General features: G+C 62.7%; 2 protein-coding genes across 5 annotated transcripts in view; one reads left to right on the top strand and one right to left on the bottom strand.

Moving 5' to 3' along the window:
- Positions 1-459: 459 nt before the first annotated feature.
- On the top strand, positions 460-24,181 carry PDZD7 (PDZ domain containing 7). Its single transcript, XM_075131157.1, has 15 exons — positions 460-796; positions 3,763-3,937; positions 5,746-5,922; positions 7,317-7,464; positions 7,910-7,970; positions 8,643-9,101; positions 10,833-11,021; positions 11,705-11,746; positions 12,806-12,960; positions 14,815-14,906; positions 18,375-18,466; positions 19,131-19,202; positions 19,736-20,284; positions 21,034-21,134; positions 23,261-24,181. The coding sequence occupies exons 1-15, from the start codon at positions 460-462 to the stop codon at positions 23,399-23,401; spliced, it is 2,790 nt and encodes a 929-aa protein (XP_074987258.1). The 3' UTR covers positions 23,402-24,181.
- LZTS2 (leucine zipper tumor suppressor 2) overlaps positions 24,177-27,278 on the bottom strand; it is a 54,314-nt gene continuing 51,212 nt past the window's right edge. For all 4 annotated transcript variants that reach the window (XM_075131111.1, XM_048857412.2, XM_048857413.2 and 1 more), the window contains one exon: positions 24,177-27,140. In XM_075131111.1, coding sequence (XP_074987212.1) covers positions 26,475-27,140 — 666 coding nt within the window. In that variant the 3' untranslated portion in view covers positions 24,177-26,474. The remainder of the gene's footprint in view (positions 27,141-27,278) is intronic.

Below are 27,278 nucleotides of genomic sequence, written 5' to 3'. Positions count from 1 at the left end.
ATGGGCAGAAATTCTGCAGCATAGGGAACTTCCCACACTACGCACGTCACCCCGAGCACGCGCTCGGGCCCAGGCAGTTACGCCAGGGATGAATGTGGCCCTTTGTGTTCAAATCCAAACAGGGTAGGAAGCGGGTTAGAGCTGGAGACGGGGAGCGAGGACACCTGGGTTCTTTACCTAACAAGGAAGGATGGTTTTGTGGCCAAAGCACTGCCTGAGTGTCAGGACACCTGGGTTCTATCACTGGGCGAGCCATTCCCCCGCCCCCCCCACCCGTGCCTCAGTTTCCCAGTTGTGAAATGGGAGTGATAATCCCACCTGGGAGTGGGGGGAGCAGGATGCGGTGCAGTTAGTCGATCCTTGGAAAGCACTTTGCGATCCCTGGCTGTTAACGCTTCTAAAGGGCTTGGTGAGGACTTGACTCCGTGAGCGGATGGGAACAGGGCAGTAGCCCTGTAAATGCCGTGGGAGCCCTCCAGCGGCACTCCCAAGGCCATCGGAAAGCCGCAGTATGCCCGGAACACGGCCTGGCCCGGTCACGTGCCCAGGGAGGCCTGGCCTGGCCTGGCCTTGCGTAAGCGGGCGGCGGTGCGGAGCCTGGCAGCTGCGGAAACCGCCCCGTTCTCTCCCACGTGTTCGGGCCCTGTCCCCACAGCCGCCGGCGACGAGAGCGACGTGATCAACACCGTCACGGTGGAGAGGAGCGCGGACGGGAGGCTGGGGTTCAGCGTGCGCGGTGGCTCGGAGCACGGGCTGGGCATCTTCGTCAGCAAAGTGGAGGAGGGCAGCAGCGCCGGTAAGCGGAGCTCGTCGCGGGGCGCCGTGCCAGGGCCTCTGCCCGCCGTCATGGGGAGACCACAAGTCCCAGCATGCAATGCTCCACCTTGATCCGGGCAGCCTTCGGCTTGGCTAAAGATGGAGCCTGGCCCGGGTTGTTCTGCAACTTCCCTGGGGACGGACAACGCTCCCAAGGGGCAGCGCCCCATCTTGATCCAAGCGCAGGGCTGCCCAGGGCGGGGCTGAACGAGGCATGCTGGGATCTGTAGTCTCCCAGGGGCTGCTCCAATGTCTGGGTGGAGAGCAGGGGGCCGTGCGGGGAGCGCTGACTCCATCGGAGTCCCGGTCTGTGGGCTCTCCTTGCACGGCAGGGGACGGTGGCGGGGTGGGGAAGGAGCCGGGGAAGGGCCATGCGCACATGCAGGTCTGGGCAGGGCGCTGTTTCAGCCGAGAAGGCAGAAGAAGCCTGTGCGGCGTGGCCCCATGCCCTACGGCTGCCCCGCGTCCAGCTCAGCTACCCAGGCTGGGTGCTGGCCCACCGGTTTGTTTACTGCAGGGCTTTCCTGCCTGGCTGCTCGCAAACCCGCCCTGCTGCCCCTCGCCCGAGCCATGGCTTAACCTGCGGCTGTCCTGCCTAGCGCCAGAGGCCCCCCAGCAGACTGTGAGACTGGCCCATGGTGGAGCCAGTTTCACCGTGATACCACAGGAGCTGCCATGGGGAACCCCCGTACCCGTCGGGTGCCTGTCCGTCCCCCCGCCCGCCTCCAGGGGAAGAGCCGCCAACCTGGGCTGCAGCAGGAGGGAGGCAAAGGGCTCCCCAGCCCCCCAGAGGAGTTGAGGGGGGAGCAGCCAACAGCCTTCTCACAGGAGGGGGCAGAAAGAACCCAGCAGCTCAGGGTGCCCCCGCCCCCCGCCCCTTCCTTGCAGCACCCGGCCTGGCAGGGGGAGACGCGGACCCCCCAGAGGTGCCCCCCCAGAGGCCAGGGGTGTGCAGGTGAAGAGCTTCCACAGCAACTAGAAGAGCAGACGTGGGGCTGTGGGGGGAGCCGCCCAAAAGGATTAGCTGTCGGGGTGTAGGGGATAGAATCGTATTCCTCAGCCGAAATCGGCAACACACATTGGGGACGGGGGGAATGCAAACCACCAAGGCTCAGCAAACATTAGTTAGTCCATTGCATGATTTGGGGACCCATCTAATGGGTCACTGAGGTCTGACACCTGCTTTTTGGGGTCAGCAACCCCGCGCCAGCTCCGCGTCATAAAACGGATGTTGGGAAAACTGGAGAGGAGCCGCGGAGAAAACCCCGGTACTAAAAGGCTCCTCCAATGACTGGCAGAACCAGGACCAATGATTTAGTTGGGGTTGGCCCTGCTTGGAGGAGGGGTTGGACTAGATGCTCTCCTGAGGTCCCTTCCAACCCTGAGATTCTAGGATTCAATGGCTGGAGGTTCAAACCAGGCAAATTCAAATTGAAATCAGGCCGGTGTTTTCCACAGAGTGGGTGACTAACCCCGGAGCAAGCCGCCAAGGGACTCAGTGGGTTCTCCAGCACTTGATGTCTTCGGATCCAGTGGCAAATGCTTTAGTCCAGTGGTCCCCAAACTTTTCACCTTGTGTCCCCCTTACCCCTGTCTGCACCCCCCCACCCCCGGGACCGAGGCTGTGGGAGTGGGGGATGCGGAAAGGGGTAAGGGGGCCGAGGCTGGGGCCACAGCTGGGGGCGGACCGAGAGCAGAGCTGCATGCCGCGCCCCCCCAGAATGCTCCTCCTTGCCCCACAGTTTGGGGATCTCTGCTTTAGTCAAACGCAAGTGATTGGCCTCAATCCAGGTGGAGCTGGGGGAGGTTCTGTGGTCTGCGCAACACAGGAGATCTCATGGTCCCCTCTGGCCTTGACGCTCTGAACCCTGTGTCGGGTTCGTTGCACTGGGGTGGGAAGTGAGGGGGGCCTAGCTATCTCTGTGGGGCATGGGGAGCCCTTTGCCTTGCCTCCTCTGTTAACCCTTTACGGGAGGGGAGTGAATTATTTGGCTGTCCCCTGTAGGGTGACCAGATGTCCCAATTTTATAGGGACAGTCCCGATTTTGGGGTCTTTTTCTTATATACGCTCCTATTACTCCCCAACCCCTGTCCCGATTTTTCACACTTGCTGTCTGGTCATCCTAGTCCCCTGTAACTCTGCAAGCACCAGAGCGATCCAATGCGGGCAGAGGCTGTCCGAATAACACGCTGTCGTCAGAAATAAGAACACCCAGGCTCGGTTCCAGTTCCTGGCGGCGTCGGGTTCGGTGCTCGTTAATCGTTGTTGGAATTAGCTTGAGGAAAGGTGCTGAAAATCTTAGCTTCCCCTTTGGGCAGGGTCAAAACATGACGCCCCAGTAGCCTGGAGGTGCTCATGTGTCTGGTCTCAGCAACAGGCCAGGGCCAGGCCAGCTACTTAGTGCCAGAGCCTTTTCCTGTGACCCTGGAGGAAGCCTGGCCCAATGGCCAGAGCGCCAGCCCGAGTAGATAGAAGCTGCGGGTTCTGTTTCCTGGTGTCTGCCACAGGCTTCCTGCATGACCTTGGGCAAGTCACTTAGCCTCTGTCTGGACAGTGACAATGGACAGTTTCCACCTCGCAGGCCTGTAGGGAGGCTGAACGCATTAGAGGTTGTGATACTGCAGAGAGGGGGGCCGGGTAAGTACCTGAGACCTGTGGCCGTGGTCATTGCTGGTGGAAATTTGGTGAGGGAAGCAGGAGCGTGCATGACATCAAGGAAACTGCTCTCCCCCACGCCACACGGCCATGACCTTCCAATCCCAGGGTTGGAGGCTGAGTCCCCACCTGATCGTTCCAGGTCGAGGTGTTTGCTACAGCACACCAGGCCAGATCTGGCTGCTGCTGAGCTGAGAATTTGCCACCCTCCAGCTTTTCGCTCCCCCGTCCCACGCAGCCCAGCCGCCTTCTCTCAGTCTGCTCTCAGGGGTCTCCATTTAACGTTGCAGACCTGGCCGGCCTGTGCATCGGAGACAAAATCACGGAGGTGAACAGCGTGAGCTTGGAGAGCATCACCATGGGGAGTGCCGTCAAGGTCTTGACTGGGAACAACCGGCTGCGGATGATGGTGAGGCGCATGGGAAAGGTGCCAGGGATTAAATTCTCCCGAGAAAAGACCACGTGGTAAGCAGAGGCGCGCTCACTGCCTACACCGTGCCGCGATCCTTGGCCCGTCCCAGTGTCTGATGCGGGTGGGCCAAAGCCGCATTCCTCTGAGCAGAGAGGGAGCTCTCGGGTTCACGAGAAGCCGGGAGAGCACATTGGAGCGAACTCGGGACTCGGTGCCCCATGGGGTTAGTGCGCTCAGCGGTCCCCTCCGGAGGGTGGGTTTGAATCCTGCACTGGGCCCTCAGGGAACTGGGTGTCCCAGGGACACATGCTGGGCCCTTGTTTGTCCGCCTCACACAGATCTGCACGCTGGGCACCCTGGGGTCGAGGGCGGGGAATGGAATAGCGGGGGAAGGGTTGAGGAATACTGGCAGGGCTCTAGGTTGGCAGGGGGCCGGGGCGATTGCGGGGGGGCTCTGAGCCGGGATTGAGGGGCACCGGCAGAGATGTGCAGGGAGAGCCCAGACTGGGTTGGCACAGCTTCATGGCGGGCTGGAACTGAGGTGGGCGTTCAGGGGCCGTGGCGGAGCTCGGTGAGACGCAAGGGCTAAATGTTTGAGAGACTGGTTTGTTCATTTTCGGGGTTTTCCAAATCTCACCCCCAACAGTTCTAGGGTCGAATCAGCCGGCAGAGCCTGGCTTCCTTAGCTTGTCCTGTAAAGATGCCTGTTTCGTGATCTAGAGGTCGTGGGTTCGATCCCCGCAGGGGTCTTTTGAGAAGAGGAACACTGGATTCTTGCCAGATTCCTGTGCTGTGCCTATCACCGTGGTCTCTGACTCTGCCCTGTTAGCTGTTGGGGAGCAAGGCAGGCTTCAGGAGCTGTGCAAGGGCAGAATCTTAGTGGGTTTGGAGACGGGGGTTGGATTCGCTCCTGAAAGTTTGGATTCTGATCCTAAACTTCCCTGATCTAGCAGAGTCCCCTGGCCTGGAAACTCATGGGCAGGCTCCCTCGGGAGAGGTCAAACCTCCAGGACAGCCTCTCTCGTGGGGTCCCATCTACCAGCCAGAAGGGGGACAGGGTCCCACCATGGGAATGAAAAATTCCTCCACCTTTTCCAAACCTCCAAATATTTGCAGTTCAGGTTCCGGGCAGGTGAGATTTCCCTCTATACGTAGCATCAAAGCTAGAGAGAGGTCGAAACTGGACCCACAGATCCATGCCCCCTGCAGTTCCCAGGGGGAGTCTGATTTGAACCACCCGCTCCCAGCCTGGGTCTGGGGGAAGATTTTTCAAAGCCGGCAGCCAGTTCCCACTGGCGTTCGTTTAGAGTCGGGCACTTCTGACCATCCCGGCTTTGGGCCTGTATCCAAACAACTGTTTTCCGGTTTGGATGCAGCCAGAACCTCAGCAGGGGCCCAAAGTGGCTGGAGAAAGAGCCAATCTCATGAGATTTCTGCCGTTCCCACGGTGGACGTTCCAGCAGGTTGTCTGACGTCATGAGATTGCCACCGTCGGAGAGCAGCTCTGTGAGACTGGGGGCTGGGCTACCCTGGAGAATGAGATTGAGCCAGCCACGTGCAAAAAATCCACATACACCCCCCACCCCCGAGCAACGTTGTTAAGCCAACGTACATCCCTGTGTAGACAGCACTAGGTAAAGGGAAGAATTCTTCTGTTGACCCAGCGACCGGCTCTCAGGCAGGTGGATTTGCTCCGGTGAGCGGAGAACCCCTCCCGTCTGTAGCGTCTGGACTAACGCACTGCAGCTGGACTGCTGTAGGGTTCTCCGTGTAGACGTACCCTGGGGCCCAAGTCGTGCCAGAGCCAGCCCCGGGATTTCGGGCCCCTGTTTGAATCTTGCCGCGGTTGCTCTCGTGGCAGGGTGGATGTCGCGAACAGGCGCCTGATCGTGGAGAAGAGCGGGTCGACCCCGTCGGACAGCAGCTCCGAGGGCGCCGTGAGACGCATGGTCCACCTCTACACCACCTCCGACGACTACTGTCTGGGCTTCAACATCCGCGGGGGGAAGGAGTTCGGCCTTGGCATCTACGTCTCCAGGTACCTTGGGCCCCAGCAGCTTCGCTCGGCGCCTGGCACCCACTAGCCACACCGTGTCCTGAGCACCCGGCAGAGCGTCCTGTGGGGCCTCCCGTGTCTGAGATCTTCTGGAGGAGAAGCCCCTTACTGCTTATGGAGCCCTGGGAGTGGGGGGCAGCTGCAAATCTAATTAACTCCGTTACAAAGCGGCTTAGGGCAGGTACAGCCAGCGCATGTGTGGGGTAGGTGGCCCTTTAAGACCAAGGTTTGCTGGGAGTTGTAGTCTCCAGGCTACATGATAGCAAGGAGCCAGCTGACCACTGGGACTGCTGGATCCAGGCCTCAGAATGCTCCGCCCATCAGATCACTGGATGGTGAATATCCCCCCCGAAGCGGGTGGAGTTAAGGCTGGGGCTGGACCTACTTTGCTGCCCCAGGACTCTGAGCTGAGCAGCTCTGCACCCATGTGACGAGCCCCATCCCGTGCGTTTGCAGGAGCAAGTTCTTATGTAGGAGCCTGCGGGATTTTCTGGGTCCTGCTTACAGGCCGTTTCCATCCCTAGCATGGATCCCCACGGGATTCGTTTTCGCCTGCAGTGCTCCGGGGGGGTTTGCCCTGCCCCGTCCCTAAGAATAAGTCAGCAGGTTCCTTGCTGAAACGTCTCCACCTTTCCAAAGCGAAGAAACGCTGTCCAAAGGGACACATGGGATCTCCAGTGTTTCTTCTGTCCCTTCCCCGGCAAAGCGCCGACCGAGGCCAGATTCCCAGCAGTGGCCTCTGAAATGCCAGGCGACGGGTCCCACGCTGCGGGGGGTTACGCACCTGACTTCTTTCTGAGCTTGGCAAAAATCGCCCTTGTCCAAAGGATGGTGAGCAAAGCCCTAGGGGGTGAATGGAGACCTCCGTGGAGGTTTGGTCCCACTATGCCAGAAACCCCCTCCAGTCAGGGGGCAGCAGGCAGAGCCAGGGCCAGAGAGCGCCCCCCTCCTCCATCCAAGGGCAGACTCAGCCCCACCAAGCCAGGGAGCATGGGGCAAGGAGCAGCCAGAGCTAGACACCCAGCTAGGGCCCAGCAACTCAGCCAGAGCATCTCCCAGCTGATGACAAGAAACAGCTGGACCCGCACCCGGCTGGGAAGGTTCAGATGTGGGGATCAGGGGATGTCACATGGTCTTGTCTGGAGATATCGCTTGGCTAGAAGCAGGGTTTGTCCCAGCCCTGGCGATGGGACAGGATCTAGCAGGCTGGGCAGCCCGTCCAGTGTGGATTCAGGCCCTTGAGTTGATCACCCCAGTCCGGTTTCACGTGTCCCCAGCGGTGGGTCGTGCGCCCCTTAGGGAGATGAACTGGGCTCGAGGGGCCTCCCCGTCCAGGGGGCTGAGAGCCACCGGCTGCCTGACGTGGGTCGTTCCAGGGTCGATCCTGGCGGGCTGGCGGAGCAGAACGGGATCAGAGTGGGAGATCAAGTCCTTGCAGCCAACGGAGTCAAGTTCGACGCCATCAGCCATAGCAAGGCAGTGGAAGTGCTAAAGGGGCAGACACACATCATGCTGACCATCCAGGTAGGACCTGGGGCTCTGGGCTGGGCAGCGTTGGGCTCACACCCCAGGCCACGACCGGCCCCAGGAGGGGGAGGCGGGACCGTGCCACCCTGGAGAAGCCCCTCATGGTCTGGGCACTTGGCACGTTGCCACGAGAGGGACTCTGGTGACTCCCAGCCCGAAGGCCCTTCCCGGGGCATGGAGCAGTCACTCTGCTTCTCCCCCGCCCGGCGCTGGTGGCTGCTCGGCGTTCCCCTGACGTAGGCAGCTCTGGGGAGCTCCTGGCTGGTGCCCAAGCCGGGGCGCGGGCCTCATTCTTGGGCAGATCCAGTTTCAACCCAGCTAGGCGCTGGCAGGCGGCTGCATTATTCATGGCAGGCTCCGGCGCGCAGATCGGGTTCATCTCGAAGACGCTGCCCGGGGCAGCCGGTTACACGCTAACCCTCATCCTTCCCTCCACGTCTAGGAGACGGGCCACTTCCCTGCCTACAAGGAGATGGTGGCCGAATACTGCTGGCTCAGTCAGTGTAAGAAAGCCCCCCTCGAAGCCCCCCCGGGACATCCCTGCTTAGAGCGGGTCGGCTGGGGGCAAGTTCCGCGGCCGCTGGGAATCATAATGAGACTCCAGTGCTGTCCTGTCTCGCTGAGCGAGCATAGGGCTGGGAGCCCGGACACCTGGATCCTGTTCCGGGGTCTGACCCTTCCTCGCCACGTGACCTCGGGAAGTGCCTGCTGAGGGCTTAGTGACCCAGCTGCGTTTAGATGACAGCACCACCCGGTCACTCCTGGAACGGGCCTTGAGATTCACGGGCACAGGTGCAGTGTTGGTGCCTAGGGGTGCCACCAATCTTTGGCCGGCTGGCACTGTCCAGAGGTCACTATGCTGCACTCCACAACCGCCCAGATCTGGCTGCTCCCAAGAGCGTGCGCTCCTGGCCATGAGAGCTCATGGGGAATCTTCATTACCTACCAGCAGTACAGGGCCTGTGACACATAGCTGGGTAGTAGGGGCACACTGACATGTACATAGCTAGCATCTCTGGTGGTTCTCCTGCAGCTCCAGCTCAGGGCCTGGGTTCCACACCCACCGGGCTATGAAGTTCCACAGGGCCCAGACAGACGCTGTGAGATCCCAGGGGCCAAGGCTGGTGGTGGCTCCTTCCCTCCCCATGGATTCTCATCCCTTCATCTCTTCCCAGTGACCAATGGCCAACTGCAGCAGCTCTCGCAGGCCTCGGAGACCAGCTCCTCCATCTCCTCCTACTCCTCGGGGACCCTGCTCAGCTCCCTGGACGGGCGGCCCCAGGCCCCGCTCTCCAGCCCCGCCCCAGCCCACATGGTGGACGTCTCCATCTCCATGGAGGACCCTCCGGCATGCAGCCGCTCCCTGGAGCGAGTGGAGACAGCCATGCAGACGGACCTGCCCCCTTCCGGTGACGGGACTGCGGGGACCGAGACCTGGCGCACCGTCCACCCGCCGGAGATCCTGAAGGACACGGCCATCCGGGCCAAGAGTTTCCGGGACCCGCTCCCCAGCAAGAAGCACAGACCCTTCTCCAACAAGGAGCTCTCGGACTCGCCCTGGATGGCCCTGCTCCTGGCGCTGAGCCGCCCACGGCAGCCCCTCAAGAGATCCCAGAGCTACCTCACCGTGGGCGGTAGGTGCTGGTGCCGGGACTGGCCAGAGCATGAGCTGAATGGGCTCCCCCTGTCTGCACATACTGGTGCCCCTCAATCCCAACTCGCAGGCCCCTGCTAGCCCAGTCCTGGGCCCCCCCATTCCCCAGCTCTGCCAGTGCCCCTCAATCCTGACCCGCAGCCCCCTGCTAGCCCAGTCCTGGGCCCCTCCATTCCCCAGCTCTGCCAATGCCCCTCAATCCCGACCTGCAGCCCCCTGCTAGCCCAGCCCTGGGCCCCCCCATTCCCCAGCTCTGCCAATGCCCCTCAATCCCAACTCGCAGGCCCCTGCTAGCCCAGTCCTGGGCCCCCCCATTCCCCAGCTCTGCCAATGCCCCTCAATCCCGACCTGCAGCCCCCTGCTAGCCCAGCCCTGGGCCCCCCCATTCCCCAGCTCTGCCAATGCCCCTCAATCCCGACCCGCAGCCCCCTGCTAGCCCAGCCCTGGGCCCCCCCATTCCCCAGCTCTGCCAATGCCCCTCAATCCTGACCCGCAGCCCCCTGCTAGACCAGCCCTGGGCCCCCCCATTCCCCAGCTCTGCAAAGGCCCCTCAATCCCGACCTGCAGCCCCTGCTAGCCCAGTCCTGGGCTCCCACCACACACAGCTCTGCCAGGGCCCCTCACTCCTGACCCACAGCCCCTGCTAGCCCAGCCCTGTGATCCACGCCCCCACACACCCCCAGAGCTCTACTGATGCCCGACCTGCTGTCCCCCAGCCCCCAGGGAGCACCTGAAGTCCCCACACGCTGGGCTCTCCTCTCCTGCCCCCCAGCCCCCTTAGCTCCTCGTCCCATGCTGGAGCCTTGACTCTGTCCAGGGGAGCAGCCGGCCCCCTGTGTCCGGAGGTGCGACTCCGCCTCACAGGGGGACTCGGGCTCAGCCAGACATGGGGGAGTCAGCCCAGCCCGGAAAGCAGGTGCCCTCTGCCTGCCTGGCGCGGAGAGCAGCACCCTCCCTGCTGTGTATTCCAGGCAGGTTCCTCTCATTTCCAGTGGCCCTGCCCCCGGGCGGGGAATTAGCTGGTCCTGACTCCCCACTTTCAGATGGTGACATCCCGGGTGTCTGAACTGAGCTTCCGCTACCCCTGCCCCGCAGCGAGGGGGGCCTCGAGCTGTCCGGGGGTCCGACCCAGCTCCTTCCCCTATGTCCAGGCCCGGAGGAGACTATGTATTGGAGTGTTCAACGCCCCAACTCCTACAGCCACGCAGGGTAGGGGGGAGCTGCAGGTCCAGCAGCCAACCTGCCCCCCCGACTGTCCCTGTCTGTAACACCCAGCCTGGCCCGGGGGGCTGGGTGAGCTGGGCGCCGTGATCCCTGGGCAGCTCGCGGTGGGATGGGGGGCACGCACCCCTTGCAAGGGGAGCGGTGCGGGATGCCCAAGCAGGGCGCCGTCCTGCCTAGGGGTGCAGAGAACTCGGCAGCAGCGTCTGGCATGCAGGGCAGGAGAAGGAAGTTCCGGGGAGCACGGGTGGGAGATGGGGCTGGGCCCAGCCAGGAGAAGACGAGGAGGGCGGGTGCTGGGAAGGCAGGGGGTTGGCACAGTGGAGATGACTGTGCTCTGTGGTGGTCGCCTGGCAAACCCAGGCTGGGGTCGGGGCCCAGATCCAATGCCCAGCGGTGCCCGAGGGGGCCAGGGTGAGACGTGCTTGGCTCCGAGCCGCTGCTCCCGCCTGGCCCCGGGTCTGATCGGTGGCTCTCTTCCTGGCACCAGAGGAGAAGAGGCAGGAGCCGCCAGCGCCCGCCGGGGACAAGGCCGGACTGCGGCGCTCCAAGACCCTCGCCAACCTCTTCTTCCGAGGCAGCCGGGCGAGGCAGAGCTGGGCACCGGGCAGCGAGGGGGCTGGGCCGCCAGGGCGCAGGAGACGGGCCAGGTCCCCGGCCAGCCCGGAGGGGGGGAAAGGTAAAGGGCGCTGGGACACCTGGGCGGGGGTGGCGAGGCTGTGTTGGGGGTGGGGGCTGGAATGGCTCCAGGGATGTGTGGGAGGGACGTGCCCAGCTCTGCTCCTGGGGCGGGGAGGCATGCATGAGGATTCCCTGCTCCCCGACGGGGGTGGGTCTGGCCCCATGGCGATTCCCCCAGGGAATTTATTATTTTAAATCACATGAATTTTGATTGCTTGGTGTTGCCTTGCCTGGGGCCCAGGAAGAGATGGCCCCTGCCCCCTCTCCTCCGTGCCCAGGGAGAAAGGGACCTGCTCCCCCACACACACACCCAGGGAGATGGGCTCTGCCCCCAGAGCTGCCAGCCTGTGCAACCCCTCCTCTTGCAGCTGAGATTGTCGAGGCCCTGAAAGGTGAAGTGACTTGCCCAGGGTCACCGGTGGCCTGTGGCAGAGTCAGGGGTCGACCCCAGGTCTCCTGATTCCCAGTCCTTAACTGCGAACCGCTGTCCTGCCTGGCACACCGCCTGCCCACCCCCCGAGCTGTGGGAGGCAGTCGCAGCCTCAAGGCTGCTGGCACCAGCTCACCCACTGAACCCCAGGGGAGATGGCCCAGACCCCGCAGGGCATTAACCCCTGGCTCCCCAGGGCTGCTGGCGAATCATCTGGTGTGCTGGTTTTGCCCTCTGCTTTCCGCCTGCAGCCAGCGCCCTGCAGAAACTTGTCAGCCGGAGCCCGAAGCGGGGTAACTGCAATGCACGCGTGTGCAAACGTATGATGGCACGCGTGTGCATGCGAGTGCCGATGTGTGTGCATGCATGTGTGCAGGCCTGTGCTGCTGCGTGTGCCATTTGCCTCCCCACTGGCTGTCCTGGAGAGACCCGGCCCCCTTCCTTTCCCTGGTGCCTGTGGCCGGAGGAGATTGGATCCCCCGGGGGATTTGGGGGAGAGGCCGTTAGGCACCCCTGATTTGAAGGCAGGGGGCATCTCAGCTGTACCATGGCCAGTCCGGGGACGCCGCGCTGGGCTGCTCCTGGTAGATCCGTAGCCCCCGACACTGGGGCCATGGGGTGCGGAGGCTGATTACCCAGTGGGGCCCTCACCAGGACGCTGCGCTCAGCCGCTGCTCTTTGGCTCTGGCTTTAGCTGATCTTGGGCCGTTGCCATGTGGGCTGGGCTCGGGGCGCCTGGTTCGGGACCCGGCAGACGGAGCCCAGCCCCCTGCGGCCCCACTGGGAGTGCCCAGAGCCCCCGGGTCTGCAGAGTCTCTCCGTTTCCAACGCTGCCCCTGTTTGGCTCCCAGCTGATGAGCTCCAGTGAGGAGTCGGCCCCGGCCAGGCCTGTGGGGTGGGAAGGAGAATTGCGGAGGTGGGTGGGGACAGGGAGGGACTGGCTGATGAATCAGGAGCAGGGCTTGATCAGGGCCATCGGGGCACGTCTTTGCAAAAGCGTGTACACAGCTGTGTGCGCAAATGGGGCGCCCACAGCTGGCCAGGGGTCCGATCCATGAGCTGTACGCGCAGCTACCTGGGTAACCCACTCGCTGAGCGTGCCACAGTCCCCTCTGGCAGCGGGCACCTGGAGGAGAACAACCTACTACTGCTCCCAGCTAGTGGAGTCTGTCCCGGCTGTGCGGTGGGAGGGGCTGGTCCCAGCCCTGCTGCTGAGCCCCTGGGAGGGGAAGGAACCTACACAGCCAGGGGGCCACGACCTGGGCTCAGGTGAGGGCCACCTCTCTGGAGCTCCCTGGCCTCCCATCACTGCCCCAGCGGCCCTGCGCTCACCCTGCTTTGCTGCTCCCCAGACAAAGGCCGCCCCGTCAGCATCCTGGGCTCCCCGGGGCGTGCCACCCGTGAGCCCAGCCCAGCCGCTGAGAGCCACCTCCTGCTTCTCCGGGACGTGGCCGGGAAGCTGCTGACGGAGGACGAGGTCACGGCCGTGCTGCGTCACTGCAGCCGGGTAAGGAGTGTGGGCATGCGCCCGGGCTGCTGCTTCTCCCAGCCCGGCGAGGGCTCTGGACTCGGTTCCGGGGCCTGTTTCCTTGGCTCGCCACCCTGTGCCCACCCCCCCCATGCCCTGCTGTGCAGTGGGAGAGCTGAGTTCTCCCAGCTCCGTCCCTGCCTTTGCGTTAACGGGTCACCCCCTCCGTGCCTCGGTTTCCCCACCTGGATCTCTCCGGACGGTGCCTGGCTTTGCTCGTGGCTGCGTGCAGGGATGAAAGTGCTAGAGAAGGACATGTCCAGGGCGGCGCTACCTCCCGCTGTGCCCTGGCAGCCTTCCCCTAGAGCCCCCCACAGACCCATCCCTGCAGCCAGGGAGCCTGGGCACACGCTGACCCCGGGGCCTGCTAGGTGCTGGTGTCTCTAGTGAACACTAGATGCCGCTCGGAGCCTGCCCGTGTGTCCTTGAGAGCTCAGCCCCCCACCCCTGCCCAATTGCTCACCCCAACCCCATTGCCCCTCCCCCCTTCACGGAGAAGGGCTGGACCCAGACAGAATCCAGATTAACCCCTTGCAACCCCCACCCCTGGGCATCTCCACTAGGCCACCCAGGAGGGGGACTCTTGTTCCATAGGTAGATACCCCCCTTTTCCGCAGGTTCACCCACCATCTGGCAGGGACAGGGTCAAAGTGAGGCCAGCCTCTGGCTCACCCCAGCCCCACCAGTGCCTCAGGGAGGAGAGCAGGTGTCATTAGCTCCATCAGATAGCAGGGGAAACTGAGGCACGGGGGCAGGGACTGGCACCAGGTCACAAGCAGAGCCCTGTGTTCCTGGCTCCCACACCCCAATTCTAGCCCCTAGATCCCACTCTCCTGCACCTCACTGGTAACAAGGGTTTAGTCCCGATTCAAATCCGGGTCATAAACCAAACCAGTTCTGCTGCTTCACTTGTGCCCCCTCCCCACCCCATCGGGGATGCCTGGCCACCCCAGTGCCCCCTTTTGGAGGAGTTTCCTGGCCAGGAAACCTTTTCCCAGGGGCCTCTCATAACAAAGCCCCCTGGCTCTCTTGTGGCAAACCCCTGGCCCCCGGCGCCCCCTCTGCCAGGGCGTCACAGCCAGACCCGTGCCGCTTTCCCACTCCCGGCATGGGGCAGCAGCCAGCCTCTGGCTGGGACGGGGCGTGGCTGGTCTGAGCGCTGGCCAGGGGGTCTAATCCTGACCCCTGGGCAATGGGGTGATGGGGAGGGGGGGAGAGTCCTGGCAGCCTCCCCAGCTGTGCTGGGTAGAACTAGCCCATTGCACGGGAGCTACCGTCTCCTCCCCAGGCCCCTCGCCGCCCAGCCCCCAGCTTGCCCCGCACCCCGGCCCTTGGCTCTCCCGGGCTAAGCAGGAACAGCTGCCAGTGAGCCAGCCAGCAGCGCTGGCCCCCCGCGTCAGTACCGAGCCGCAGCACCAGCAGGCGCTGCCTGGAGGGCAGGGCCCTGCCCCTTGTGCTCACTGCTTGACCTGGGACCGGATCCTGTTCTCACTGGCGCTGTTAATCTGCATTAAGGGCAGGGAAGTGATTTAAAGTGGAGGGAGTAACTCGTCCCTGTGAGCCGGCCCTGGCCCCACATGAAAGCCCGAGGGTCCTGGCCAAATGCCAGCAGGGGGATGATCAGGTTCTGCCCCCCCCCACCCCCACCCCTGGGAGAAATCATTATTTCCTCTTCAGAGCAGTTCCAGCTTGTTGCTGGGTGCTGTGAAACCCTGCCTGCGTCCCCGCCCCCCCAGATTTGGCTGCATTTTGGCGCTGGCTAAGCACTGCCTGGTGCTCTGGGCTCTGGCCAGCGAAGGGGCCCGTCTGACACTGCCTGTCCTTTGCCTGCAGTATGTCCATGAAGGTGGGGTGGAGGACTTGGTGAGGCCACTCCTGGCCATCCTGGACCGGCCTGAGAAACTCCTGCTTCTGAGGGATGTCAGGTGGGTGAACGATGCTGGGATGGAGGGTTCCCTCTGTGCTGCTTTCCGTGGGGCATGTCCCAAGGGACAGAGAAACAGGCCCCTGTGCCTGGGGGTATAAGAACGGCCATACTGGGTCAGACCAAAGGTCCATCTAGCCCCGTATCCTGTCTGCCGACAGTGGCTAATGCCAGGTGCCCCAGAGGGAATGAACAGAACAGGGAATCATCAAGTGATCCCTCCCCTGTCGCTCATTCCCAGCTTCTGGCAAACAGAGGCTAAGGACACCATCCCTGCCCATCCTGGCTAATAGCCATTGATGGACCTATCCTCCATGAACTTATCTAGTTCTTTTTTGAACCCTGCTATAGTCTTGGCCTTCACGACATCCTCTGGCAAGGAGTTCCACAGGTTGACTGTGTGTTGTGTGAAGAAATACTTCCTTTTGTTTGTTTTAAACCTGCTGCCTATTAATTTCATTTGGTGACCCCTGGTTCTTGTATTATGAGAAGGAATAAATAACACTTCCTTCTTTATTTTCTCCACACCAGTCATGATTTTATAGACCTCAGTCATATCCCCCCTTAGTGGTCTCTTTTCCAAGCTGAAAAGTCCCAGTCTTATTAACCACTCCTCATACGGCAGCCTTTCCAGACCCCTAATCATTTTTGACAGGTGTCAGAGTAGCAGCCGTGTTAGTCTGTATTCGCAAAAAGAAAAGGAGGACTTGTGGCACCTTAGAGACTAACCAATTTATTTGAGCATGAGCTTTCGTGGGCTACAGCTTATGCTCAAATACATTTGTTAGTCTCTAAGGTGCCACAAGTCCTCCTGTTCTTTCTACTAATTTTTGTTGCCCTTTTCTGAACCTTTTCCAATTCCAGTATATCTTTTCTGAGATGGGGCGACCACATCTACACGCAGCATCCAAGCTGTGGGCGTCCCATGGATTTATATAGAGGCAATATGATATTTTCTGTCTTGTTATCTATCCCTTTCCTAACGATTCCCAACATTCTGCTCACCTTTTTGACGGCCGCTGCACACTGAGTGGATGTTTTCAGAGAACTACCCACAAGGACTCCAAGGTCTCTTTCCTGAGTGGTAACAGCTAATTTAGACCCCATCATTTTACATGTATAATTGGGATGATGTTTTCCAATGTGCATCACTTTGCATTTATCAACATTGAATTTCATCTGCCATTTTGTTGCCCAGTCACCCAGGTTTGTGAGATCCCTTTGTAGCTCTTCGCAGTCTGCCTGGGACTTAACTACCTTGAGTAGTTTTGTATCATCTGCAAACTTTGCCACCTCGCTGTCTACCCCTTTCTCCAGATCATTTATGAATATGCTGAATAGGACTGGGCCCAGGACAGACCCTGGGGGACACCACTATTTACCTCTCTCCAGTCTGAAAACTGACCATTTATTCCTACCCTGTGTTTCCTATCTTTTAACCAGTTACCAATACACAAGAGGACCTTCCCTCCTACCCCATGGCAGCTTACTTTGCTTAAGAGACTTTGGTGAGGGACCTCGTCAAAGTCATTCTGAAAATCTAAGTACGCTCTATCCACTAAGAAAAGGAGGACTTGTGGCACCTTAGAGACTAACCAATTTATCCCCCTGTAACGAGGCTGGTTCTGGCGGGACCCCACTGAAAGTGCCAATTCAGGACAAATTGCTTCAAGCAGGGCAGTCACAGCCCAAGGCTGGGATTTCTGTGCACACCGAGGCAAACCAAACCAGCCAGACAGAGAGGACTTTGGTTTTACCCCACTGGCTAACCACAAGTCACACAAGCAATTCCCTTAGACACCCCAGTTTCCCAGTATCCCCACCAGTGCCACTCGTTATGGGGACAAATAGTTACGTGCTCCTTTAGCATCTTGATCGTCCAGTGGCCCCAGTGGTTGGTTAGCAGCTTCCTGCTTCTGACGTACTTCAAAAAATTTTGCTATTACTTTTTGAGTCTTTGGCTAGCTGTTCTTCAAATTCTTTTTTGACCTTCCTAATTATATTTTTACGCTTCCTTTGCCAGAGTTTATGCTCCTTCCTATTTTCCTCACTAAGATTTAACTTCCACTTTTTAAGAGATGCCTTTTTGCTTCTCACTGCTTCTTTTATTTTGTTGTTTAGCCACAGTGGCACTTTTTTGGTTCTTTTACGATGTTTTTTAATTTGGCGGATATATTTAAGTTCAGCCTCTATTATGGTGTCTTAAAAAAATTTCCATGCAGCTTACAGGGATTTCACTTTTGGCGCTGTACCTTTTAATTTCTGATTCACTAACTTCCTCATTTTTGTGTAGTTCCCCTTTCTGAAATTCAATGCTACCGTGTTGGGCCACTGTGGGGTTTTTCCTGCCACAGGGATATTAAATTTAATTATAATGTGCTCACTATTGCCAGGGGGTCCAGCTATATTCACCTCTTGGACCAGATCCTGTGCTCCACTTAGGACTAAATCAAGAATTGCATCTACTGTTGTGGGTTCCAGGACCAGCTGCTCCAAGAAACAGTCATTTAAGGTGTCAAGAAATATGTCAAGAAGTATGAGGCTGGAGATGGGGCGCGCTGGGGTCACAGGCCCAGTGGTTGCCCGTGGCGCCATCCGGGTCCTGTCTCAGTCGGGGCTTTTATTCCGCAATCAAACAGCACACATGCTGTGAGGGAGAAGGCTCTTGTGGCAGGTTGCGAGACAGGACAGGGAGGCTGCGCGGCCCAGATTCTGAACTCGGCCCTGAGCGGCCGGCAGCTCCTTTAACTCCCTGGGGTCCCTGCAGGTTCCCCCAGCCTCAGGAGCAGGATTTGGCTCCTGATCCTGGCCCTTAGCACCTCTTCCCTCTGTGCCCCGGGATGGTGAACGGCTCCCACCGCTTGCTCTGCACTCCTGGCCTCCCAACTCCTCCTCCTCCTAGACTTTCCATTCCAGCTCGGACTGTCTCCTCACTCCGGCCTCACACTGCACCCTGCCTCGCCAGTCTCCATCCCACACAGCCGGGGCTGCTGGTTTCACCAGGGCTGGATTTACCCCTGCTCAGCAGTTAGATTAACTAGCTCAGCCCTGAGCCCTGTGGCCCCGGTGGGACGTCGGCTCGAGGTCCATGCATTTCCAGGGGGGCTAGAGCGCATGATGCAGGCAGGGCCCTAGCAGGCACTCTTGCCTCTGACTAGGTACTGAGACAATGGTGCTAGGGGGTTCTGTGCTGCTCTGGGCTGGGTCCAAGCCCCTGATCCCTCATGTCCCTCCATTCATGGCAGTTTTCACAGTGAGTGTAGAGGTGACGTCCTGGGCAGATCCTGGCTGGGTAACTACATTGGGTTCCCTAGAATCACCCCCATTATTGCAATTGAATCTGGGATGCTTCTGCCCTCAGCTGTCACCTCATGTTGCTGTGTGCTGTTAAGCAGCGGCCACGTTCTGCCCCAGAGGTGGCTGCATTTCAGTGGCAGTCACTTGGGCACTAAGAGCTTGCCCCTTGCAGGAGCCTGGTCACCTCCACCGACATGGGCCGCTTCGACAGTATGGTTGTGCGGCTGGAGCTGGAGGCATATGACGCCCTGAAGAGCAGAGCAGGTAGGGGGAGCCCCCGCGAGGGCTGGGCCCAGCTGGCCTCCCAACTCCTCTCCTTTTGGGGGCTGGCTTCGGGGATCCCAGGTTGCCAGTCTTCCATTACCCCTGGTGATGAACATGGCCCTGCCCCTTCCTAAAGCCCCTGGGTCCTGGCACAAACCCCTCTTTACCCTGGGCACCATGAAACCATGGGCCCAGCGGGTGAGGATCCAAACCCGCCGGCTGGGTGGGAACCTTGCAAACGCACCCCCACTGCTGTGTCCCATCGCCCGTCACCCCAGCCGCAGGCCTGCGATCGGCTCGGAGCAGCCCCCCCCTGAAGCCGGGCACAAGGCTGGATGCTCACCACATGCACTCCACGGCCCAGGCTCCAGCCTAGCAGGGGAAAGGGGAGTCAGTGCCCTGCCACTGAGTACCAGTCGGGCAGGGCGCTGCTGGCAGAGCGGGAGGACCAGGGGGGCCACAGCTGCACTCAGCACTGGGCTGGTGGCAGAAGCCCCAAACTTTCCAGCGAGGCGCGGCCTGGAAGGGGGGTGGCAGCCTGGCGCCGCGTGGGCAGTAGGGCTGGTTCGGGGGAGGCGCCGTGCCAGCAGCCAGAGCCTCGGGCAACGGGAACCAGAGCGAAGGGCCCGGCTTGTCTCTGAGGCGCTTCTCTGCCCGCCTGCAGGAAAATCGCCCACGCTCCACCTGGCGCAGCAGGAAATGCCTCCCAGGAGACACCTCATCATACCCGTGCCTGGTCAGTACTGCCCCCCCCCGCTAGATTCCCCCCCCCCCCCAGCCCCCTGCTGCCTCTTCGCCCCCCTCCCCCCCCCACTGGCTGCACATGTAGGGCTGGCAACGCTGCAGGCTCTGTCCACTAGAGGGCGACAGTCACGGGCCACCAGCTGAGCCAGGTGGTTCCCGCACCCGGCCCCAAGCGCCCACGGGATTGTGGGTCACATCAGGGCAGGGCTCTGGGGCTGCCAGGGGCTGGCTGGGAGGGTGGCTGGAGTCCTGGGGCCGGGATCCAACAGGCAGTCACCGCATGCTCTGATTCTCCGCTGATGGGGGACTTGGAGCCTGGGGCTGGGGGGGTGGCAGGACTGGGGGCCGGGGGGCTCGGAGGTCATGGGGCAGGAAAGGGCTGGGGCCTCTCGGGGGACAGGGTGGTCTTGGAGGCCGGGGACAGGGCAGGGCTAGGGCCGGGGTGGGTCTCAGAGGCCCATTGGGAGGAGATGGGGCGGGGGGCTGCCCCGGCACGTTGCTAACAGCCCCGTCTCTCCTTTGCAGACCGCCGGGGAGGTTTCCTGCTGCAGCCGCTCCAGGCCCCGGAGCCGGGGGGCGCCAAGGAGGAGGGGGTGGCGCCGAGGGCAGGGCCGGAGTGGCTGAAGGGCTCCTCCCGACGGACTCGCCCGCGCGGCTACACGCCCCTGCCTGACGTGCCCGTGGACGCCTGCGTGGCCCTCCCCATTCCCCCTGCAACTCCAGCTGCTGGTGGGCCCAGCTGGCTGCTGGCGGAGCCTGCCCAGAGCCCGGGGCTCATGCCATGTCCTGACCCCTCCACAGAGGGATTGGCACAGCCGCCAGGGCAGGGCAGCGAGCGGCCACGCACCCCCAGCTCCCCCGATGGGCAGGGCAAGGCCGAGCCAGGGGGGGACTCGCTCTATGTGGGGCTCAGCAAGCCTCAGCGGGCCCGGCCACGGCTCTGCCAGGTCTTCACGGGCATCTCGGCGCCCAGCCAAGGGACCCAGGGAGAAGAGGGGCTGGCCCACAACGGCCCGGCCGAGGAGGAGTACGAGCTGATGACCGTCCACCTCTCCAAGCTCAGGCAGTCCTTGGGTGAGTGGCACCCCGCCGTGCCCCCTGAGCTCCCCACCCCTGGGTTCCCTGCAGCTGCTCCAGGCCCCCTGGGCTCCCTGCAGCTCCTCCCTGCCCCCTATGTACCACCTGCAGCCCCACCTCCGTGCTCACAGACCCCAGCACCGGGGCCGGCCATGGCATCGAATCTAAGGGAAGTGGGGGCCGGTCACGGGGGAGTTTGAAAACCAGCCTGGCCCGGGAGGGGTCACAGTTGGGCCCAGCCCAGTCCTGGTACCGGGGAGCTGAGCCCACCATAGCCTGCTCTGTGTTTGTGTAGGGCCTACCACAACAGCAGCCTGATCTGCTTGGGGGGGTGGGGGTGGGCGCTCCCTTAAATACAGATACCAGCCGCCCTCCCACCCACCCCAGAGTCTCTGTCCTGTTTCAGGTGCCAAAGGGAGGGGGACCCAGCCCTGTCTGCTAGCACAGACGCAGCTGGGGGGGGGGGGGGTGCAGTGGGGCGTGGGCACGGGCCGGGGATGGTGCTGGAGTACCAGAGTTTGCCACGGTGCCAGGCTGGGCTCACTAGCCCTAGGGAATCGGAAATCCCCTTCCGGCACCACCCCCCCGCCCCCGACCCCTCACATCCCAGCTATAGGGTCGGTGGTGGCTAAAGCGGGCCACGCCTTGGAGGCTGCCCACAGGTGTCAGGTCCATGGTGCCAGCTTGGGGGGGAGGGGGTCTGGGCCGACTGGGCAGGCTGGGGCTGGTCCACCCCTGCCTTCCAGGGATCAGCGTCTCGGGCGGGATCGAGTCCAAGGTGCAGCCGATGGTGAAGATCGAGAAGATCTTTCCTGGAGGGGCGGCGTTCCTGAGCGGGGCCCTGAAGGTACGGGGAGTGGGGGGGGGGCTCCCTGCCGCGGCTGGGGCTAACCCCTGGGGCAGTTAGCTGGTCTCTCTGCGGCACAGATCAATTATGTGATCAGACACTGGGCAGACACGGGGTCCTGGGGGCGTCCGGGGAGGGACGCGTACCTGCGGCGCTGGCCAGGGCTGAGTCAGACACACAAGCTGAATGACGGAGGCCCAGCTGCTCTCCTGCGCTAGGCTCAGACACCAGCACTTTTCACAGGAGCGTGGACCTTTCCCATGCTCCGCCCATGCCCCCCCCCCCACGAGACGGCAAAGCACACATCTGTGGGTGGCACAGCTCTGCATAGCGGGAGCATCGCTCTCCTTTGTGTGCTTTGCTCAGGGGCGAGAAATGCAAAGCGGCCTTTTGCCATCAGTAGGGTTCAGAGTTAGCAGTCAGTTGGCCTGAGCAGGGGCAGTTTGGGCCACCCAGAGCCATTGGTTCAGGCTGGCGACAGAAACAGGCAGGCACCCCGGCATCAGTTACCCTTCGGGTCACATTTGGAAGGGTTCTTTGTAAGCGCAAGGCAGCAAGATGTGTTTGAAATGATGTGTCCAGCCTGGAGGCTTCCAGAGCCATGGAAGCAGCGGGCAGGATGGGGCCCTGCAGCTCCAGATTTTAAAGCACTAACAGCCATTCTCCCTACCGCCCAGGGTCACTGCTCCCCCCACTATCAGTGAGGAAACTGAGGCATGGCACAATTAAGTGACACTCAGGCAGGCTGTGGTAGACCCTTAGAACCCAGCTGTCCCACGTTCGAGCCCAGTGCTCTGCCCACCAGCTAGCCCCGTCCCTGCCACCAGCCTCCTTGATGTATCCTGGAGCCCAGATGGGGGGAGGGAGGGGGCTTCCTGTGGGGCCAGAGCAGTCTGGCAGGGAGGTAGCCAGGGTCTAGCTCCACTGGTCCTGCAGGGCTAGCCCACCCCCAAGGGGAAGTAGCCAGGAGCTAGTGAGCGTGATTGGCCCAGGAGGTCTAGCAAGGAGAGGAGTTGGGTAGGCATTTGGGCATGGTCAGCCGACTAGGGGGCTAGGTGCCCCCCAGAGCCAGCTGCCCCTGCCTGCATGCAACTTGGGAAGCCACACGCTTGCCCTGCCCTTGACTGCTCCAGCTGGGGGTGGGGGCAGCGGGGTCAGGCCCTGGCCAGCAGGACGCCGTATGCCCACAGCCTGTTGCTTGGTGTCACTGGATCTAGCCTCCCACCCATGGCAAAGCTGGGCTGTGCCCGGGGGTGGCAGAAGGGGGAAGACAGCCCCTGCGGCCTCCATTGTGGCACTGACAAAGAGCCTTTGTTGGGGCCCTGCCCACCCAGCAGCCGCCACCCCCATGCCCTGCCCCACAGCAGCAGTTGGCAGCTGGCTTGACACCAGGCCCACGGCCGTCCCACGGAAGACAGAGTTGTGGGCAATGCTGAAGGAGGCCATGCCCCCCACCCCCTCCGGTTTCTCAGACAGGTCCCAGGGCGTTTGGGGGGGGGGAGGGGCGCGCTGGATAACATCGTCCAGGTTAATGGAGGGGCAGCAGGCAGGAGCCAGGACTCCTGGGTTCCAGTCTGCATGCTGGAGGAGGGGCAGAGGGGGGCTATTGGTTAGAGGAAGAGAGGGCTTGGAGTCTAACCCCTGGCCCCCCACTCCCCTCCCCAAGAACCCAGGCATCCTGACGTTCAGTAACCCCACCCCCACCCCCAATGCAGGAACACCAAGCTCCCAGCCTGGTCCCCAGGGCCCCACCCAGCACCCCAGGTAACAGAGGGAGGAGCTGGGGTTCCAGCCCAGAGCCAGGTGCAGCAGGGCTGTCACCCCTCAGCCTGCCGGGGGTGGGGGCATCCCTGCCCTCAGTGCCCTGCATCCTCCCCGCTGTGGCTGCTTCTACCCGAGCCCAGGAAGCAGCCCTGCCCTTAACCAACCCCCCAAGCCAAATAAAACCCCAGGGTGCAAGGTAGTTGCACTCCTCCCCCCTTTGTCACTGCCTGGCCCCCATCATTGTGTAGGGTTGCTACGTGCTGTTGCCACAGCTGCCGTGTCCTACCCCAGAGGTGGCTGCATGTCCATGGCTGGCGACCAATCACTGTAGGCTCCCAACCCTGTCTCTCTGGCCTTGCCAGGCTGGGGACGAGCTGGTGGCGGTGGACGGGGCAAGCCTGCAGAACGTCACCCACCAGCGGGCGGTGGACCTCATCCGCCAGGCCTACAGGACCAACCGGCAGGCACCCATGGAGCTGGTGGTGAAGGTGTCCAAGGCGTGACGCAGCCCAGCCAGGGACGGTGCCAGGCTGGCAGCGACGGGCTGAGCGGACAGCCAGACGGACGTCTTCCAGGCCCACGGGAGGACAGGCAGAGCCCACGGCTATGGGCATCCAGCCCCACGAGCCCGACTGCAGCCTGGCAGGGGTGGGAGAAGAGGCCCCCCCGCTCAGTGCGCTGCCAGAGAGCACCAGGTGGCCTCAGCCAGGCCTGGCCCTGGGGAGGGGGCGGCTCCGGCAGCAGGGCCTGGCGCACCCCTGACATGCAGACACCCCCACTGGTCTTGGGTGCATGGGTGAGACTCAGCCCCGGGGGCAGGAGGGCGCAGCGGGGGGCTACCATGCCATGGGGCTGCAATGGCCACGCTGCCCCCGTGCCGCCTCCTGCAGGGGACAGGTCATCGTGTTTTACCGGCCACTGCGGCCCAGGGTGGCTCCCAGCCACAGCCTCCGAGCTGGAGGCCGCGGGAGAGGCTAAAAGCCCTCCTACTGCTACCGCTCCCCTGCCTGGGGGAGGGAAGGGGAGCATTGCTTCCAGCACGCTGCTTGTGTAAGGACCCCCATACAGCCTAGCCCCCCACACACACCCCCGGGAGCGCTCCACGAGCTGGCTCCCACTGTAGGTTGTTAACGGGGGGGGGGGGGGGCACCCCCTGCACTTTACAGGTACCCGGGTTCGGCCAGCCCCTGGCATCTCACAGTAGGGTGACGGCCTGTGGGTGGTGCTCACACTGCCCCCTCCCATCCGCCCGTTCCCCCCCCCCAATACACACATCTCTTAAAAACAGAGGGGTGGGTTTTATTAGCACTTTCCTCTCGGTTTGTACAAGAAATTTACACAGCCTGAGAACCAGACAAGGTCAGAAATAAAGTAAAAAAACAGAACAAACCACGCCGGCTGGCGCTGCCCGGGGCAGGGGTGCGGCTTGGTAACAAGCGGATGGACACAGCGCAGATGTTCCTTTGGTCTAGTGCCAACCCTGCCCTTTGTGCCAGGGCAGCTGGGCACCACAGGGCTGATGGGGGGGGGTGCTGTTTTTAAATAATTTGATCTAATCCTGTATTGTATGTAGCACCCCACCCACCCCCAGGCACACACATCCCTTCAGGGGCTTTGGCTGTAGCTGGAGGGACGGGCAGATCAGGCTGGGGACAGTACCAGTGGGATGGCAGCTGCCAGACGGGGCACATCAGATCCTGGGGGGGGGAGGCTCAGGCCGGGCACAGCAGCTGCCCCAGCCCCTCAGCTGCACTCCAGCTAGGCAGGCGCCCCCCAGCCCTGCCCCTCCAGCTTCCCCTGTGTTCCTGGGTGAGGGCTGTGCCTAGGGATTGGTATCACCATGGAACGAGTAGGCCCCAGGAGGAGCCTGGCCTTGAGGGCTGGCACCCGGGGGCAGGATGGGGGCCCAGCCCAACGTAAGGAAAGGGGCCCAGTGAGGAAGGGCTGGAGCAGCCTGCCCCCCTGGAGGGAGCTGGTGCCCAGGTCCTTGCTCAGCACAAGGGGCAGCTGCCCCATGGGCAGGCCCAGGGCCTGGCTCAGCAAAGTCCCTGCCTGGCTGCGTAGTGCCCATGGGGCCATTCCCAGAGCAGCCTGGCACACGCCAGGGAGAAAGGGGCAGCTGATCCATGGCCCTGTGCAACAGCTCAGCCTCTGCCCACCAGACACCATACAGCCCGCCCACCGCCCACAGCATGGCTGCCTTTGCCTTGCCACAGGAGGGCACGGGGATGGGTGCTGGGCCGGGCGGGAGTGGGGCATGTAGAGGTGCTCCCAGTGGGCTGGGGGAGCACATGCCAGGCAGAGGCAGACGCTGGGCCAGAAGCAAAAGGCAAAGCCAAGCTGGGGCCAGTCCCGCATGGGATGGGGGCAGAGGGTCCCACCCTGAGCTGGGGCTGGCTAGCAAAACAGGGCAGCAGGGCCCTGGCAATGGAGCGCCGGGACGGGGGCACAGCTGGGCACACGGGAAGACAAGGCAAAGGGCGGGGGGGTGCGCAGACCTCCCCGCCGAGCGATGGGGAGCGGAATCACCATGGACGCTGGCTAGTGAATTGCTACTGCACCCAGGAAGTCCAGACACCTTTCTGTAGGCCCTACAAAAATAGAGTACATTTGAATGGCACAGAAATGAAACCCTGCAAAGCCGGGTGTTTGAAATGCAGAGGGGCAACCAACCTGGGCAGGATCCCTCAGAGCAGAGGGCTGGACGCAGGGAACGCTGAACCCAATGTGCCGTGGGCAGGGGATGCCAGGCATGGGGATTGCACCCGGAGGGCAGAGCTGGGGGAACTGGGCAGAGCAGCCCTGCTCACAGCCCACTAGCTCCTCAATGGGCACCTGGAGGGCGTAGCTCTAGCCGCAAGGCATGTGCCCCACTCGGTCTTTGCCCTGCCTGCCAATACAGCCTCTGCAGGGAGCAGGCCCACAAAAGGAGGAAGCCGGTTTTCGAAGAGGAGCATAGAGATCCCAAGCTCTGGGCTGGACCCTGCACTGACTGGGCAAACCCGCAGCCTGTGGGGGTGCAGAACAGGGGCCTGGCTGGGGGAGGGCTGGCATCGCAGACCGCCCCTGGGGGAGCCCCACCTGACAGCAGGCTGGCAGGCGACGTGCTGAGCCTGGAGTTCGCGCCAGCCCCCGCTCAGCCAGCGAGCCTGGCAGCCACGGAGGCACCCGGCTCTCCCAGGCGGAGGGGGGCCTCCCTCCCACGGCCCAGCCCCATTCCCACCACCACACCGGAGCCAGCCGGGGGGGCGGGCGGGGGGCGTGACCAGCACAAGGGGCCTTGGCTCAGGGGAGGCCAGCAGCCCTGCCACCTCCTCACAGCTCGCTGGAGGCTCTGGGGCGCGGCAGGAGAGGTGTCGGGGCCCATACGGCAGAGGCATGATCCCGGCGCCCCCCCAGCCGGCTACGAGCGGGTGCCGCTAATCCCCTCCCGAGCGCTAAGGGGATCAGCTACAGCAGCCGCAGGCCCAGCTCCCCTTCCCCCATGGGAAGGGCCCCTATGCCAGCTGCCCCCCAAGCAGCCGGCTAACGCCCATCCGGCGGAAGGGGCGGGGTCCAGCTCCCGAGGCAGCCGGCTCAGATCTCGGTGGCAGTGATCTCTTCGAAGCAGATCTCGGCCCCGGGCAGGCCGCGCTCGTCCAGCCGCGGGGCCTGCAGCTCCAGGCTGAGCCGGTACAGGCGGTGCTCCAGCTCCCGGCTGCGCCGGTACATCTGGACGTAGTTGTGCTGCAGCTGCTTCTGGTAGCCGATCACCTGCTCCTTCTCGCCCTGCCAGGTGAGTCGCTCGGCCTCGAAGGCGGCCCGCTGCTCCTGGCCACGCCGGCGCTCCTGGAGCAGCTCGGCCCGCAGGCCCTGCAGCGTCTCGGCCGCCTGCCGCTGGGCCTTGGCCTCGTCGCTGGCCCGCAGCGGGCTGGGCTCGGGCGGCTCCGGGCAGCGGGGCAGGCGCCGTGCCCCCCGCAGCCCCGCCGCCTCCTGCTCCAGCCGGCCCAGCTCCTCCCGCAGCCGCTCGGCCTCGCCCTTGTGGTGCTGCAGCTCGTTCTCGCACACGGCCAGCTCCAGCGCCCGGGCGCGGGCCGCCTCCTGCAGCCCCAGCGCCCGCTCCTCGCCCGCCTGCCGCTCCGCCCGCGCCTCCCGCAGCTGGGCCCGCAGCAGCAGCAGCTCGGTGCCCCGCTGCGCCAGCCCCACCTGCGACTCCCGCAGCTGCTGCTTCAGCAGGGAGATCTCGCCCGACTTCTGGCACACCTGCGGGGGGGGGGAGGGGGTCAGGCCCCAACGATAAGGGCAATGGTCCCCCCAGCCTCCAGAACCGCCCGCCCGCGGGGCTGCCCCAGCCAGGCCCCGCCCCTTCCCCCCATGGGGTGGCCCCGAGAACCAGGATCC

This window comes from Caretta caretta, chromosome 7 (assembly GCF_965140235.1).
Source record: "Caretta caretta isolate rCarCar2 chromosome 7, rCarCar1.hap1, whole genome shotgun sequence".
NCBI lineage: Eukaryota > Metazoa > Chordata > Testudines > Cheloniidae > Caretta > Caretta caretta.
Note: the sequence above shows the minus strand (reverse complement) of the source record. Positions and strands in the feature narration are given on the sequence as shown.

Bases quoted from the DNA above. Each gene is read 5' to 3' on its own strand.
- PDZD7 (XM_075131157.1), top strand. From the start codon at position 460: ATGCCGTGGGAGCCCTCCAGCGGCACTCCCAAGGCCATCGGAAAGCCG. The intron at 3,938-5,745 runs GTAAGCAGAGGC...CTCTCGTGGCAG, and splicing joins TCCCGAGAAAAGACCACGTG to GGTGGATGTCGCGAACAGGC. The intron at 9,102-10,832 runs GTAGGTGCTGGT...TCCTGGCACCAG, and splicing joins GAGCTACCTCACCGTGGGCG to AGGAGAAGAGGCAGGAGCCG.